At 34.0% G+C, this 14,702-nt stretch overlaps 1 protein-coding gene across 2 annotated transcripts; it reads left to right on the forward strand.

Moving 5' to 3' along the window:
* Positions 1-1,899: 1,899 nt before the first annotated feature.
* On the forward strand, positions 1,900-6,876 carry LOC121740616 (mitochondrial pyruvate carrier 1). 2 transcript variants are annotated; one of them, XM_042133349.1, is made up of 4 exons: positions 1,900-1,960; positions 2,271-2,343; positions 2,583-2,683; positions 5,229-6,876. In XM_042133349.1, the coding sequence occupies exons 2-4, from the start codon at positions 2,276-2,278 to the stop codon at positions 5,444-5,446; spliced, it is 387 nt and encodes a 128-aa protein (XP_041989283.1). In that variant the 5' UTR covers positions 1,900-1,960; positions 2,271-2,275; the 3' UTR covers positions 5,447-6,876. The 2 variants fall into 2 exon arrangements, with proteins under 2 accessions (XP_041989283.1, XP_041989282.1); XM_042133348.1 differs by lacking the exon at positions 1,900-1,960 and adding an exon at positions 2,009-2,076.
* Positions 6,877-14,702: the final 7,826 nt, after the last annotated feature.

Here is a 14,702-nt window from a genome sequence, read left to right on the forward strand (position 1 = left end):
ATGTTTCTATGAAGTTTTCTTTCTATCAGCTCAGATTTTTAAGATATTTCATTCCAAAGTTTCAAAAATCTCGCATTTTAGCCCATTTCAGAATCACATTGCAGTTGAAAGTATTCATTTTTATTAGTTTTGTAATATGTATGCCAGAGGGAGACACTTCTTATTGAGAATGTAACTTATTTCAATGAATTATGACTAATTTCCCCAATGTTATGACAGTTTTCAAAATGCTTTACCTAGCTCATACTAAGTGGAGTAACAATTTTTGTATATGTATAAAAAAGAAAGTTTAGTTAATAACTCTCTTTTAATAAAAAAATATAATATGCAATTTAAATAGAGATCTAAATAATAGATATTGTGTCATATTTACTAAACATAGATTAAAATTCGAGATTCTTGAAACTTTGGAATGAAATATCTTAAAAATCTGAGCTGATAGAAAGAAAATTTCTTAGAAACATCTGATCGGGGCACAAAGTTCTTACAGGAACAGCTTTTAGTCTTCAGGCACCAAATTTACTGTTGACCTGTGTTATTAATCTTTGATCTAAAAAGACGTCATGTACATTTTTATTTGTCAGGTCAACACGATTTCGCATATTTGAACGCGCCCTAAGGATGTAAAATGTATCGACCACGTCTACAGAAATAAAGACATTGTAATTTATTATTAACTCTTGTCAGGAAAAAGTTATATGATTTCAAATATATAACTTCTAGTAGTATACTGTAATACTATGATGACTTACCTCTCTCCTATGACCATATTTCGGATGTATATTAAGGCTCCGACTAAGGCAAAGTATACTGCAGCATATAATAAAACGTAGATCTTAATAAAAGTTCTTAGGATACCCATTTTATTTCGTAGGTAGCATTATTTCAAGTATGTTTTGAGAAATGTGCTAAAAAAATTTTAGTTACCTACATGTTTGTTTTATTATTTTTCTGTTTGTTTTTATGGCATGACCAAAACGTATCTATAGCCTGTCAAGAAAGTAAAGAAATTAAAAAGTGGCAACATCGTAGTGTCATCCCTTGGTCATCCCTTTCAAATCAATCTAAGAAAAAAAGGGATGACATAGGGATGACACTATGATGTTGCTACTTTTTAATTTCTTTACTTTTTTGACAGACTATGTATAGATGCTAGATGTATAGTCTAAAGTGAATGCAACATTGCATCGTAATGTCATCCCTTTTTTCTTATAGTGATTTAAAAGGGATGACACTACAATGTTGCCACTTTTTAATTTCTTCACTTTTTTGACAGACTATATGATTATTTGTCTCTATGGTAGTGATTATAATATAATATAATAATATAATATCTATGGACGCTTCACACCACGTCAGTCTGGCCCCGTGCTAAGTACCTGAAGGACTTGTGTTACAGGTACCAGACAACGGAAATATATTTAATACTTTTATTTTTACTAAATATATTTAATACTTTTACACTATACATATATTTAAGATTTTTATTATATCATACACATAATTAATATACATCCAGACCCGGGAACATTGAAAACTTTTTGTTCCATCGGCGGGATTCGAACCCGCGACCCCCGGCTTGAGCTGCCACACACTCAACCAATTGAGCCACAGAGGTCGTCAATTAAAAAATTATAAAGTGATTATATACAGCTCGACAAGGCTTTAAATCACTGACCTCTATTATACAAGTACGCTGGACTTATGATACCCACCTGCTGTTTGTGCCTATTTGAAGCGGAATCAGCGCCCCCTTTCATTTTCTAGATTTTCTTGCATTTGTTAATATTATGACAACATTGTGTATTTTTTTACTGAAATATCAATGTCAAAATGACACTAGCGACAATGACAGTTGACGAGTTGAATCCATATTCCATGAATCGACAGTGACATTGATCAGATTAAAGGACGTTGCAATTTTATTTAATTTATTAGATTTATTTATTTATAAAATAAGGTACTTATAAATTATAACACTTGCGAAATAAATAGAATATTTTAGCTTTTATAATTGTTTAAAATATAGTGCTATGTTTGAACTGAAATCTAACCTTGACAGTCAAGATCGTATACGTAATTTATACAACATTATAAACAGAAAATTAGCATAACTAGAGTACGATAACATGCTCAAATAGCGATCTTATTATTGACTTTGTGCCTATGTATAACCTACGTTCTTTGAAAGTCATACAGAACTTATATGGAGTAAGAATTTTTAACGTGAGTGTTGAGCAACATTTACATCTATAGTTTTTCCTTTTCAGTGAAAATGAGTGCATTAGCCAGAAAATTAGTAGACCAGCTGAAAAGCAAAGAGTTTAGAGAATATTTAATGAGGTAAATATATTTCAAATTATTCTTAATATTAATATGATATTGAGTGATGGTGGTGTCTGATGGAAATGGTTAAGCCACAGGGAGGGTATGCAACTGAAGCTTTCCTACTAAAATAAACTTAGTAGTTTCAGAGTCCGTCAGTCAGAAATCTTGTAGTTATTTCAATTTTACTTTTTTAAACAGAAAAGCTTAGTGATCTCAGAAACGAACAGTTTAATCGCAGCTAAGCACATTTACAGCACACATTTCTGGGGTCCTGTTGCCAACTGGGGAATACCATTAGCCGCTATTGCTGACACAAGGAAGGATCCCTGTTTCATCAGTGGCAAAATGACTTTTGGTATGTTTAATAATATTACAAGACTTTCATGTAGCAACAAAATAAGCACAGATTTTAAATATTAAATGTGACTAAATCTCATTTTATTACTTACTTTTGACTTCTATGTTTCTATGTGGAATGCCTCTAAATAATTAAAATCCCCCTATAATGTATGGGCATTTTTGTTTAAAAATGTAACTCTTAGTCCACTCAGTCCTATTTTTATAGTAAACTATACAATAGACACAAAACACACCCTGTGACATACCTTTAAGTATTATAATTTATAACAGTACTTATTATATTTATATTACACCTTGTGTAAAAAACTTAAAAATAATTAAATTATTTATTGATCACTTAAATTTTAATGTTAATAAGGTTGTTAACCCAAATCTCTTGTCAATATGAGGTAGTTTATTACCCACTTGTGAAATCTTCAGATAAGTGATATCAGTTATCACACTTGGAGTAAAATGTTATCACAAGTTTGTTATATGATCCTTGTGTTAAGAAAATGAGTTTGTGTATGAAAAGGCAGATATGAGTTGGAAATTTTATGATTTTTTTTTTGTTAATTAATTTTACACTTCAATTTACATGAAATAAAATTTATGTGACCTTGAATGAACTTATCAAAAAATTATTTATGGTTCTCCCATTAAAAGCATTTAAAAATTTACAAGATCTTTGAGTGTCTAATAGGGAAACATGCAAATATAATATTTATGAAAATTTTGCTATTAAAACGTTAAAAAAATATAGAAGAAGGGCCACTGCAAGGTTAATATTTTATAAAATATTGTTTTTTTTACAAAAAATACGATTTAAAAGTAACTTGAAACAGAACGGATTTCAAAACAGTGACGTCACACATGCTATCCCTGCGTTAGCATTAAAAACGATCAAAATGCCTCCATTTTGAGCGTTTAGATCGTTTTTAACGCTAAATGGAAGTTGGAACACGGGGCATCACAACTTCATAGGTACGATCAGGCGGGGCCATTGTCAATAATTGTCAAACAGTAGTGGCGTCATACAGACTATAGATCCGTTTTGGCGCCAAAATTTATACAATACAATTTTAAACCGCATTTTTGCAGTAAATTCCAGTGTTTTAATTTTTTATAATATACTTGTGATCTATTCTACATGGAGTTCTTTAAAATAAACACAAAAATAGAAATATCGTATCTTCCCTATTATTACAATTAATTATTAAGAGCATTACTCAATAATATGTAAGGCTATTAGACACAAAATAAGATAATATTATAATATTATGAGTTAATAGTTATTGTTCTAAAGTAGCAATAAACATGTTCTGTGTTTACCCTTACTTAAACTATTACTGTACCATTGTTGGCTAATACCATGATGACATGCAATGTCTACATGATGTTTGTCTTATCATCTTATGTCTGTTATAATACCTCCTCGTTTTGATCTGCCGACATTATTTTTTTGGCCGAGGGTCCTTTTCATTTGGTTTATGTCGTCAAATGAATATGATTTTGTTGCTTGCCTTTTAAGGCAAATAAGCCCAATTTTACTTTTAGATGAGTTTAGATCTGAATAGAATATAAAAGTAGCTTACTATGAATTTTACTAAATTATTCCTTGTCATCTAGTTATTTATATAGTTAAATATTCATGAAGTTTATAGTCGAGAATCAAAATACCAAGATTTGATGATAAGATAATGCTTAATACTGCTCGACCTTATCACATGCAATTGAGATTATTATGATTTTACAACGCTCAGTGCGAAATCCAGTTGGTTTTTTTATCAATTATTATTATCAGTCAGTTTTGGATACATGTCTTGACAGCAAAAAATGCTCGTCACTGCTCACAACCGCGCAGTGACGAGCAGTGGCAGTCTTCCACTGTGCGTTTTTCGCGTAACTTTCTGACATGAATAGATAGCAAAAGTAGCCATAGAAAATCCATCTCTCTATCTCCCACACTCTTATCTTCATTACGCACCTTTCTCTCAGCACGCTGAAAAGCGGAACAGGCCTTGTACCATGAAAGTGTTTTGAGACTCAAATAATCGGACGAGATTTTTTTTTATGAAATAAGGGGGCAAACGAGCAAACTGCTCGTTTGCCCCCTTATTTGCTGATGCTGATGGAAAGCAACTTCCGTCGCCCATGGAGGTGCGTTGCCGGCCTTTTAAGAGGGAATAGGTAAGGGGAGGGTAGGGAAGGAAAGGGAATAGGGGAGGGTAGGGAAGGGAATAGGGTAGGGAATTGGGCCTCCGGTAAACTTACTCACTCGCTTGCGCTGTTTCACGCCGGTTTTCTGTGAGAACGTGGTATTTCTCCGGTCGAGTCGGCCCATTCGTGCCGAAGCATGGCTCTCCCACGTATATGAATGCTGCGTCCAGGACGCGGTATTCTCATCCGATTGTTTGAGTCTCAAAACAGTTTCGTAGTAGGCCTACTGAGCCGGTCCCACGCGGGATACTTAATTTTGATTTAAAAAACGGGGCGTCCAGCCAAAATCGGGACGTCTGGCAACGATGATTTATACACAGTACATTATTATCTCATTCCAGCCCTAACACTCTACTCAATGATGTTCATGCGGTTCGCGTGGCGCGTGCAGCCGCGCAACCTGCTGCTCTTCGCCTGCCATTTTACCAACACCGGCGCCCAACTCACGCAGGGCGCGCGCTTCGTTAACTACAATTATCTACAGAAGGACAAGGTAGAACAGGTACAGACGACGGAGAATGTAGAACAGAAGACAGAACAGAAGACGGAACAGAAGTAGGAGAATCTAGTACAATTTTAAAGCTGATGTCCTCGGGAGTCGTCGTTTTCAATGGAATTTTATGTGAAGATGATATTTGGTCTCGGTGTGGTACACCCAGTGACGGATTAAGTATTAAATGAAGCAATCGCCTAGGGCATCACGTCTGAGGATTAAGCTTCAAAGATCGATTCTAGTTGGCATACGGAAAGGGTCCCACAGGCATGGACTGCTTAGGGCGTCAAGTAGTTTTCATCCGTCACTAGGTACACCTTACTGTTTATGGCCGTGCAGAGTTTAAGACCGTGCTGGGCAAAACTGAAGTGAGCAAGGACGTGTGCAATATTAAATTAATATTGTGTGAAAAATGACGATTTCCTAGAGACATTATTAAGTAGGTATGTAGTTCAATTGTTAGGTGTGGCCACAGCATTGTTAGCGAAAACTATGTAGGTTCAAATTTTATATTTAGGACACTATGTGTATGACTTAGTCGTTTACCTATAACGAAATATGGAGTTACGTAAGAAAAGGACAAATTTCTAAATAATAAATTTACAAGGCGTCTTATAAGACGCAAATGTTGACTTCTAAAATATATTACTGCTTTGACAAAATGTATATCTAAATTCTAAGCGTACTATTTAGTGTAAGTATTATGATGAGAACCACGAGGCGAGGCATGAAAATCATTTTAATTAATTGTTACCTTAGATAATATATTAATTACCTATAAGGTACAAAACGTAGAAATAACGAAAAAGCCTTATAAGTTACAAGTGATGTGCTAAAACTATTAACGCCTCCATTGTGGGTATCGCAGATACAATAGATTTTCAATTGCTATGCGGCAGCCGGCTGCCGCTTGGGGATTGATGGGATCTATGTTTTGGTTAATTGTCATATTTGTGGAAGTTTGGGAAGATCCGAACAGGATCGAAGCTATATTAAAAGTAGATAAAACGAATTGGGGTGTCGAGTAGTCTGTTAATATAAGCTTAAGTGAATGTTAAAATGTTACTGGAGCTGTGATTCCTGTTGTCCACTGCCAAAGTGTATTAGTATAATGCCCGATACACACGTTACGATAGAACTGTACAGGTAAACCAGTGGTCGGCAACATTGAGACTAAAATTAGTGAATTATTACATACCTTGACGGAGTATGAATACATTAAATATTGTAAAACTATCGTCGTTATAACGAACTGTCTGTATGATGAATGCTCACAACAACCACGTTTTTGCCATTGTTAAAGAACAATAATGACATGATAATGAAAGTCAGTAGTTTTCCTTAACTCTAATGACTAAATAAACAGGAATGTTTACGTCAATTCTTGGTTTATTCACAATTGAATAAACGCAAGAAACATGATGTTTGAGTGATAGTGATATCACTTAATAAGTAAGTAATAAAATTGCTAATAAATATATACCTAGCGGAATAGAGAAACAAAGGCCTGAGCAAGCGAGATGTCACTATCAGTAACACTGTGTGGTAAAAAGAGGCCTGTGATACATGACAGCAGAACCAATTTATTTCATCTTTTGACCTCCAGTGGGCACTTATCGGCCCGTTGACAATTTAATCTCTATACGTAAACAATTTTTTACACACAGACGTAAAAAATCAATTTCGCTTTCGTTTGACAGCTCGAGATTGTTACTCTATTCCGCTAGGCATATTAACTTTATGTATTAAATACTACTTGACGTAAGCATAATAGACGGTAAACTTTATGATTCATGCCGAAAACGAAATTTCGATGTTTCTAAACGGAAAAGAGATATCTGTATGATATAAACATAATAATATAATCCATCTGACTGATAAATATAGCTACACTGTTCAGAAGTTTATGTACTATCAAACAAGTTAATTCATAGGGAGATGCCGGACCTACGTAATTTCATCGCGTTATGACAAACCCAACCGTCAGTTCACGACCAATGTGGAATCGACATAACCCGACCTAATGACGTAGGTCCGGCAACTGCCTACGAATCAATTTCATCGATGGTACAATATTTTGTCTTTGTCTGACACCTTAGAAAAATCGCCTGAGTGACAAGGACATAACATTTTGTTATTTTAACGTCTTTATACACAGTGTTTCTTTTATTGGTAAGAGGGTTAATAAGATTGTTAATTTAATTGTATTGTTATTATGTATACTACGAATTAAAGTAGATGCCAAATATTTTATAAAAATATCTGAGATATTATAATGCCTTTTCGTTAAGTATAATTTCAAATTACTTATTACGACTAGGTGTAAAATATTATATTCTTCTATTTGCATGTAGTATATTGTTGTAAAGCCAAAACCTTGCCTTAGGGCCTGATTACACCTACAGAGTAGAGTGGCAATACAGTGTTCTCGGCCGAGCACTCTCTATGTTTATTATGAATGTGCTCGGCCGAGGGCACTGTCTCGCCTCTCCACTAGGTAGGTGCTACGCCTTTAGTATCCCACCGCAGAGTAACTGACACAAAAACAGTTGTAGAAATTTTTTATTAACAAAATAATCAATATGTTTTTAAAGTACATACAATTTTAATTAAATAATACTTCTTACTATTTCCAGGATCATTTTACATATTTTATTGTAACAGTTTGGTAACTTGGGGGGTGAGCCAAAATCTTTTCTTTATCGCTTCGTTATAGATATGGTTATAGAATCGCCGATCAAAATGTATGGAATTGACATAAGACGAGTCGAACATCAACGTCATATTAACGAACGCTTATGTCAATTCCATACATTTTGGTTGGCAATTATATAACGAAGCGATAAAGAAAAAAATCTTGGCTCACCCCCCAGGTAATTAGTGTCAAATACAATATTACAGTTATATAGTGTTATAAAATAAATATTAAATAGTAATGAAAATATGTGGTTCTAGAGAGTTCACATAATTTGTTATGCACTTTATATCATGTAGTTAGAATTTTACGAATAGGTAACGTTGATTAATATTTTAGAATCCAAACCTTAAATCTCTTCGCCTTAAATTCTGCCATATAAAGTTATATCGCCTGTATAACTTTATATGGCAGAGATCAATGTAGGTATTCAAAGCGATTTTTAAAGTAACTCGTTACCTTATGTAGGCACAGATTATGATTAAGTAAAATCAAAATCAAAAATATTTATTTCCAAATAGGTTAACAAAGTTAACACTTTTAGAACGTCGCGTCGAACGAGGCCTCTACCGGTTCGGGAACTACCCCGCCGAGAAGAACCGGCGTAAGAAACACGCAGTAAAATAAGCCTAACATATTTGTGTCTATTAAATGGTTATGTAATATATTAGGTACCTATTGTATTTGGTCAGGTTATTATGTCAAGTCATTTTTTAATCGTGATCTGTTGGCTGGACTCTAATGTGATCAAATTGCGTAGGTCTCTCTATATAATTTTTTTTTGATAAAAATTAGTTTTTTTGTTGGTGGAATCTGATATTTTCGTGTTAATTATTGTGTTGTGGCCATGGCTGTATGTACAAATGTATATTTTTGGAATTTTTATTATGATTAAAGTATATTCTGTTGATCTGTTCATTTTGTTTTATTTATATGCTGTCAAAATTATATAATAGAAATCAACTGTAGTGCTGAAATAATTGTTCAGTATTTATTTGTTAATATTATGGCACTGTGAAAAAGAATATAACTCGGATGGCCCAGTTTAAAAAATTCGGCCGTATGTATTCGTTACTTTAACTGTTAGTTCTCGTTACTATCGTATCGTTACTCATTACTCGATATTTTTTAATTTTGATACCTCATACGTCATAACAACCAAGTTTTGTGGATTACTATCGGGTAAAGGTTAAAAACGGGACCCTATTACCGAGACTTCGATGTCTGTCCGTCTGTCTGTCTGTCTCTAGGCTGTATCTCAAGAACTGCTATAGCCAGGCTTCTGAAATTTTCAGAAATACTAAAAACAAAATTAACAAAAGTTAATATTTAAGTGGTGCTCCCATACAACAAACGAAATGATTTTTTTTGGCCTTTTTACTCGTAATCCATAATGGCAACATTTAGACATTTGAAATTTTCACAAAATCCTGAGTTATATTTATACTTTAATATTTAATAATAAAATTAAATTAAAATAAACAATTAAGGGGGGGTCCCATACAAAAAACACTATTTTTCCCTACTTTCACTCTATTACAGTACGGAACCCTTCGTACGCGAGTCCGACTCGCACTTGGCCGATTTTTGTATATTTGATAGGTTCATAGTTATTTAATTTAAGAGTAACATTGTCCTACAAAAAGAACAATTCATATTTTAGGACCATCAAACCGAAATTTTAAATCTTTTCTATCTCTGTTAGCTACCACTTTCAAGAATTTTCGCAGAGGAAATTGTTGTTTGTCTTATCAAAATGAAGCTACTCACGAAATATTTGCTTAATAATAATTTAAAAAAATTGTTCTATACCCGCACTATAAATTCTTTTTTCTAAAAAATTAAATTAAATCTAGAATACTGTAAGCGTTAACGCTTATCGTCAGCTGGTATGCGATATGCTCGTCACGACAAAAAGTTTTTTTAGTAAAAAAACATTAAATAAAAAGAAAATATATGGCAACTACGAAAAATGCGAGTAACGAAACGTATTCGTGTGTAACGTTTCGTTACTCTGTACTAGATGGCGTACCCGTTACTCAGTACCGAATACATACGGTTTGCTACATCAGACAGCTCTAGTTCCGTACCACAAATCACAATAGAGCAAAAATAGGCTGAGAATTGTTTTTTGTATGGGTTAATTATTTAATTTATTTAAATTTTATCATTAAATATTAAAGTACAAATACAACTGAGTATTTCGTGAATATTTCAAGTGCCTATGTTGTGTTGCAGTTATTGATATCGAGCAAAAAAATTGCAAAAAAGTCACGTTTCTTGTATGGAAGCCCCCCTTAAATATTTAATTTATTTTGTATTTAGTATTGGTTGTTATAGCGGCAACAGATATACACAATCTGTAAAAATTTCAGAAGTCTAGCTATAGCGGTTCTTGAGTTACAGCCTGGAGACACACAGACAGATGGACAGACGCACATACATCGCAGTCTTAGCAATAGGGTCCCGTTTTTACCCTTTGGGTACGGAACCCTAAAAATAACGATGTAATGAGATCTACTACAACTACATAGTTTACGTAGTTAGATAATACGCATCACAAAAGCTGTCGGTTTTAGAGTTTGGGGCGGGTCGCGAGTCGCGACCAACATTTTTTGGTATAAAAAATGACGTTTTTTAAAATTAGCGATTTAAAGGTGCAAAATTTTTTACGACTTTCACGACGACTGCACTATTTTGACGATAGGCGTGAATTTCAAAATGGTTTAACTTCACGCGGGCTACTGATAATGTCACGGCGGGCCGCAGGTGGAGTATAGCAGCTCTAGAAGGGTCATAAACAGGTAAATTACTTTTAGTTTTTATAAAATTATTGATTTCTGTATCTAAAGTATAGTCTAGTATTTTGATAGTTTAATTGGCGACCTCAAAACATTAGCAGTAAGTCTGCGGGCGTTTAGAGAACAATGGCATTGTCTCACGAGTGGGAGACGAACCAGGTCGATCCTCGCTTCCCGCCTCGGGTCGCCGTTAATAGGTCACACTTTACAGTTTACACCCACTTGTTCTGCCGTACAGACACTAAAGCGCAGTAAGTGCAAAATCATGATTCGGAGAAAAACGCATTTCAAGTTTAAAAACGTAAAAAAAATTTATTAAAATGTATTTGTTTTATTCTTTGTCAACTTTATCTCAAAGGGAATAACGTAAACTTAATCCTAGACGTAAAGAATGCCCTGAAAACCCCATAAATAATTTATTACAGGCATTAATATTTTTGGGGCCCCTTTACTGCACAGAAAAAAACTGACAATCACTGACCTTATTCCTCGAAATGTATTTGTAATGAGCAAAATTAAAAAAAAATGGACAATCCCCATTACATATTAAAACGCAGTAAAAAAGGTGAACTTCGTTTCTAAGCTAAAGTTTATTAAAAATCTGAATCGTTAATTAATATGGCGTCATTTTAACCATTGTTGATATAGTAAAATCTAATATTAACCTCACCATGCAGTAATAATCATTATAATTGAATATCAAAATACGATTTATAATAGCCTGCAAGTACTTATTTCTTATTGTAAAAGATAGTTGTACGAATTGCATACATACAACTCTTTCAAAGAATACAAATACTGCATTTTAGTAAGTAGTATAGATTATATCAATATTGCAATTAACTTTTTAAAATGCAGTATTATTTCTGAATTTACTGCATTTTAATTAGTAATCACTAGTACTGATTAAATGCAGTAAAACTGTTTGTATGGAGTTGACATATACTGCGTTTTAATTAGGTTTTCACGTGACTGTGTGTGTATACGGAACTATTTAGAAAACAGTATTTTATTTGTATTTACTGCGTTTTATTCTGAAATCAAAAAATCCTTGCAGCAAGTGCTTTTACTGCGATTTATATAGCAATAATGTCTTTTTGGCGGTAAAATGGGGTAGTTACTTACTGCATTTTGAAAAAACTTTATGGTTAAATATAAAATACTTCCATTTAACGTAGGATAATGTGAGTAAGCCAGAAATAAAGAGAAAAGAATAGATTTAGAATATATCAAAAACGGAAAATCACAAAAATGCGCCTTACTGCGCTTTAGTGTCTGCACGGCAGTGTTATAGTCTAGGTTACAGATAATCTATGGTATATCTCATTTTATAAAACTTTTTAAAATTTTAAAAACACAGGAAATTAAGCATCGTCTCCAAGCTAATTTGGTTGTGCTCACCGTTGTATGTATAGTATAGCAGAGACCTTTATATTATTATGTTCCTAGGATTTTCTTATTTATGAAAAAAATCGGCCAAGTGCAAGTCGGACACGCGCACGATGTGTTCCGTACCGTTATAGAGCAAAAATAGGCCTATAAAATGTGTTAGTTTTTATGGGATTTTTTTTTAAAATATTATTTTTAACTAATGGTATTTATAATATGGGCCAAGATGCCTGAGTTAAATAAATAAATAAAATAAATAATTATTTAAGTAAACATAATATAATTGAGGCTTTTGTGAAAATATCAAGTGCATACCTATTGCCATTATTGATATCGAGCAAAAAAGTTATTATATTAAATATTTATTGTTACTAGAGATCGCCCAGTGGTCGAATTTTGACCTTAGTTTCAACGACATTATGACTGTTACCTATATTTTGTAAAAAATATTGACTTTATTATATATTTTTTAACTCTTGTCTCTGGGACTCAGCTGATCTCAGACTGGCCGTGTCAGCATAGCCTAATAGTATCTAAGATTCAATAAAAAAAAAAAAAATCCATATTGTCACCTTGTTGTCAACAGACTTCAACCATAAATAAAAGAGTATAATTCGTATGTATAGGCTTGTCACTCAAAAGTCTGTCATTTTTCCTAGTGTGTATGTTGTAGTGTGTGTAATGTTTTATTTGTTAAAAAAATGTATGATAAAAGCATAATTTCAAAATAATATTAGCTCGATGCATTTCATTCACCTACGTTTCCCCGTTTTTCGTCAAAAGGGATACAAAGTTTTTGGCTCACGTATTAATATATAGATAGCGGCAATAGATATACACAATCTGTGAAAATTTCAGATTTTATCTTAAGAACCGCTATAGCTAATAGCGGTTCTTGAGATACAGCCTGGAGACAGACCGACGGACGGATAGACAGACAACGAAGTCTTAGTCTTATTATTAGGGTCCCATTTTTATACCCTTTGGTTACGGAACCCTCGAATACTCAAATATTACTCGAATATCTCTAACACGGTAACATTATATTATATTATTATATCGTAACACAACCGTAGCAGTGCCGTAGCATCGCCGTAGCATCAGCGTAGCATCGGCGTAGCATCACCGTAGCATTGCCGTAGCATCGCCGTAGCATTGCCGTAGCATCGCCGTAGCATTGCCGTAGCATCACCGTAGCATTGCCGTAGCATCACCGTAGCATTGCTGTAGCATCGCCGTAGCATTGCCGTAGCATCGCCGTAGCATTGCCGTAGCATCGCCGTAGCATTGCCGTAGCATCACCGTAGCATTGCTGTAGCATCGCCGTAGCATTGCCGTAGCATCGCCGTAGCATTGCCGTAGCATCGCCGTAGCATCGCCGTAGCATCACCGTGGCACCACCGTAGCTCTGTCGTACACCTACCGTAGCACGTAGAATACGACGTATTTTTCGTAGCATCGTATTCATTTTATCCGTAAATATTAATTGATCAAACTTCGATTTGTTTTAGACAATCTCTATAACAAATCGAAGTTCGATCAATTAATATTGAAGTACAATTACAACCTATCGAACAAAGTCAATTAAAACTATGTGAAAACTGAGTTCTTTTTATACGAATTTAAGGAGAGTTTTATAAGGTTTCAAATTATTATTTTTATTTTATTGAGTTCTTTTAATACGAATTTATTCGGCTCTTTTTTATTCCAATCGTAAATTATCGACATAAAAATGTTTGTGATCACTGACTATCGACAAATAAAGTTCGCGCGTTCACGCTCGATTGAGTGGCAAGTGAGCGCCGGGGCCCGGCTCTGGGGCCTTCCTGGCGCCGGCGGGGCCCCGCCTTCACGCCAAATGTGCCCATTACCGGTGCCCCCTGACTTATTGTTTTACATTTCGCCTCCGCATTTCCTGACTTTCTTATTGAATATTTTTTGCTGCTATGGTTGAGTTTATTAGGTGGATTTATCTAGGACAGCTGTAATGTCTTGATAAAATCGTTTTACTAGGTAGTTCATAAAACGTCTGAATAAAATTGTCTGAGCTGGGCTACTATGCTAAACTAGACTTTTTCAGTGTAATTAGCAATAGTAAAAACTTTAAATGGAAGGGTTTCTATAATGTCTCATAAAATTGCCTGAGATAGGTTACTGTAGTAAACTAAGCGTTTTTCAGTGTAATTAGCAGTAGTAGAAACTTTTAATGAAAGTGTTTTTATAACGTCTTATGCTACGCGTTTAAAAATAACGATCTGCTATAGAAAAGTATAATATTAATTAATTAATCATACATCACCCAATATAGCAAAACATTTATATTATAAAAAAATCTTCCATGTAACACCGTAGTATACCTAAAATTGTAAGAGAAAGTGTATTCACAGTTGTAATTTATTCATAACGCCCCACGTATTCTGTTCCCGGGTATCTCACC

Source organism: Aricia agestis, chromosome 3 (genome assembly GCF_905147365.1).
Source record: "Aricia agestis chromosome 3, ilAriAges1.1, whole genome shotgun sequence".
NCBI classification, from domain to species: Eukaryota; Metazoa; Arthropoda; class Insecta; order Lepidoptera; family Lycaenidae; genus Aricia; species Aricia agestis.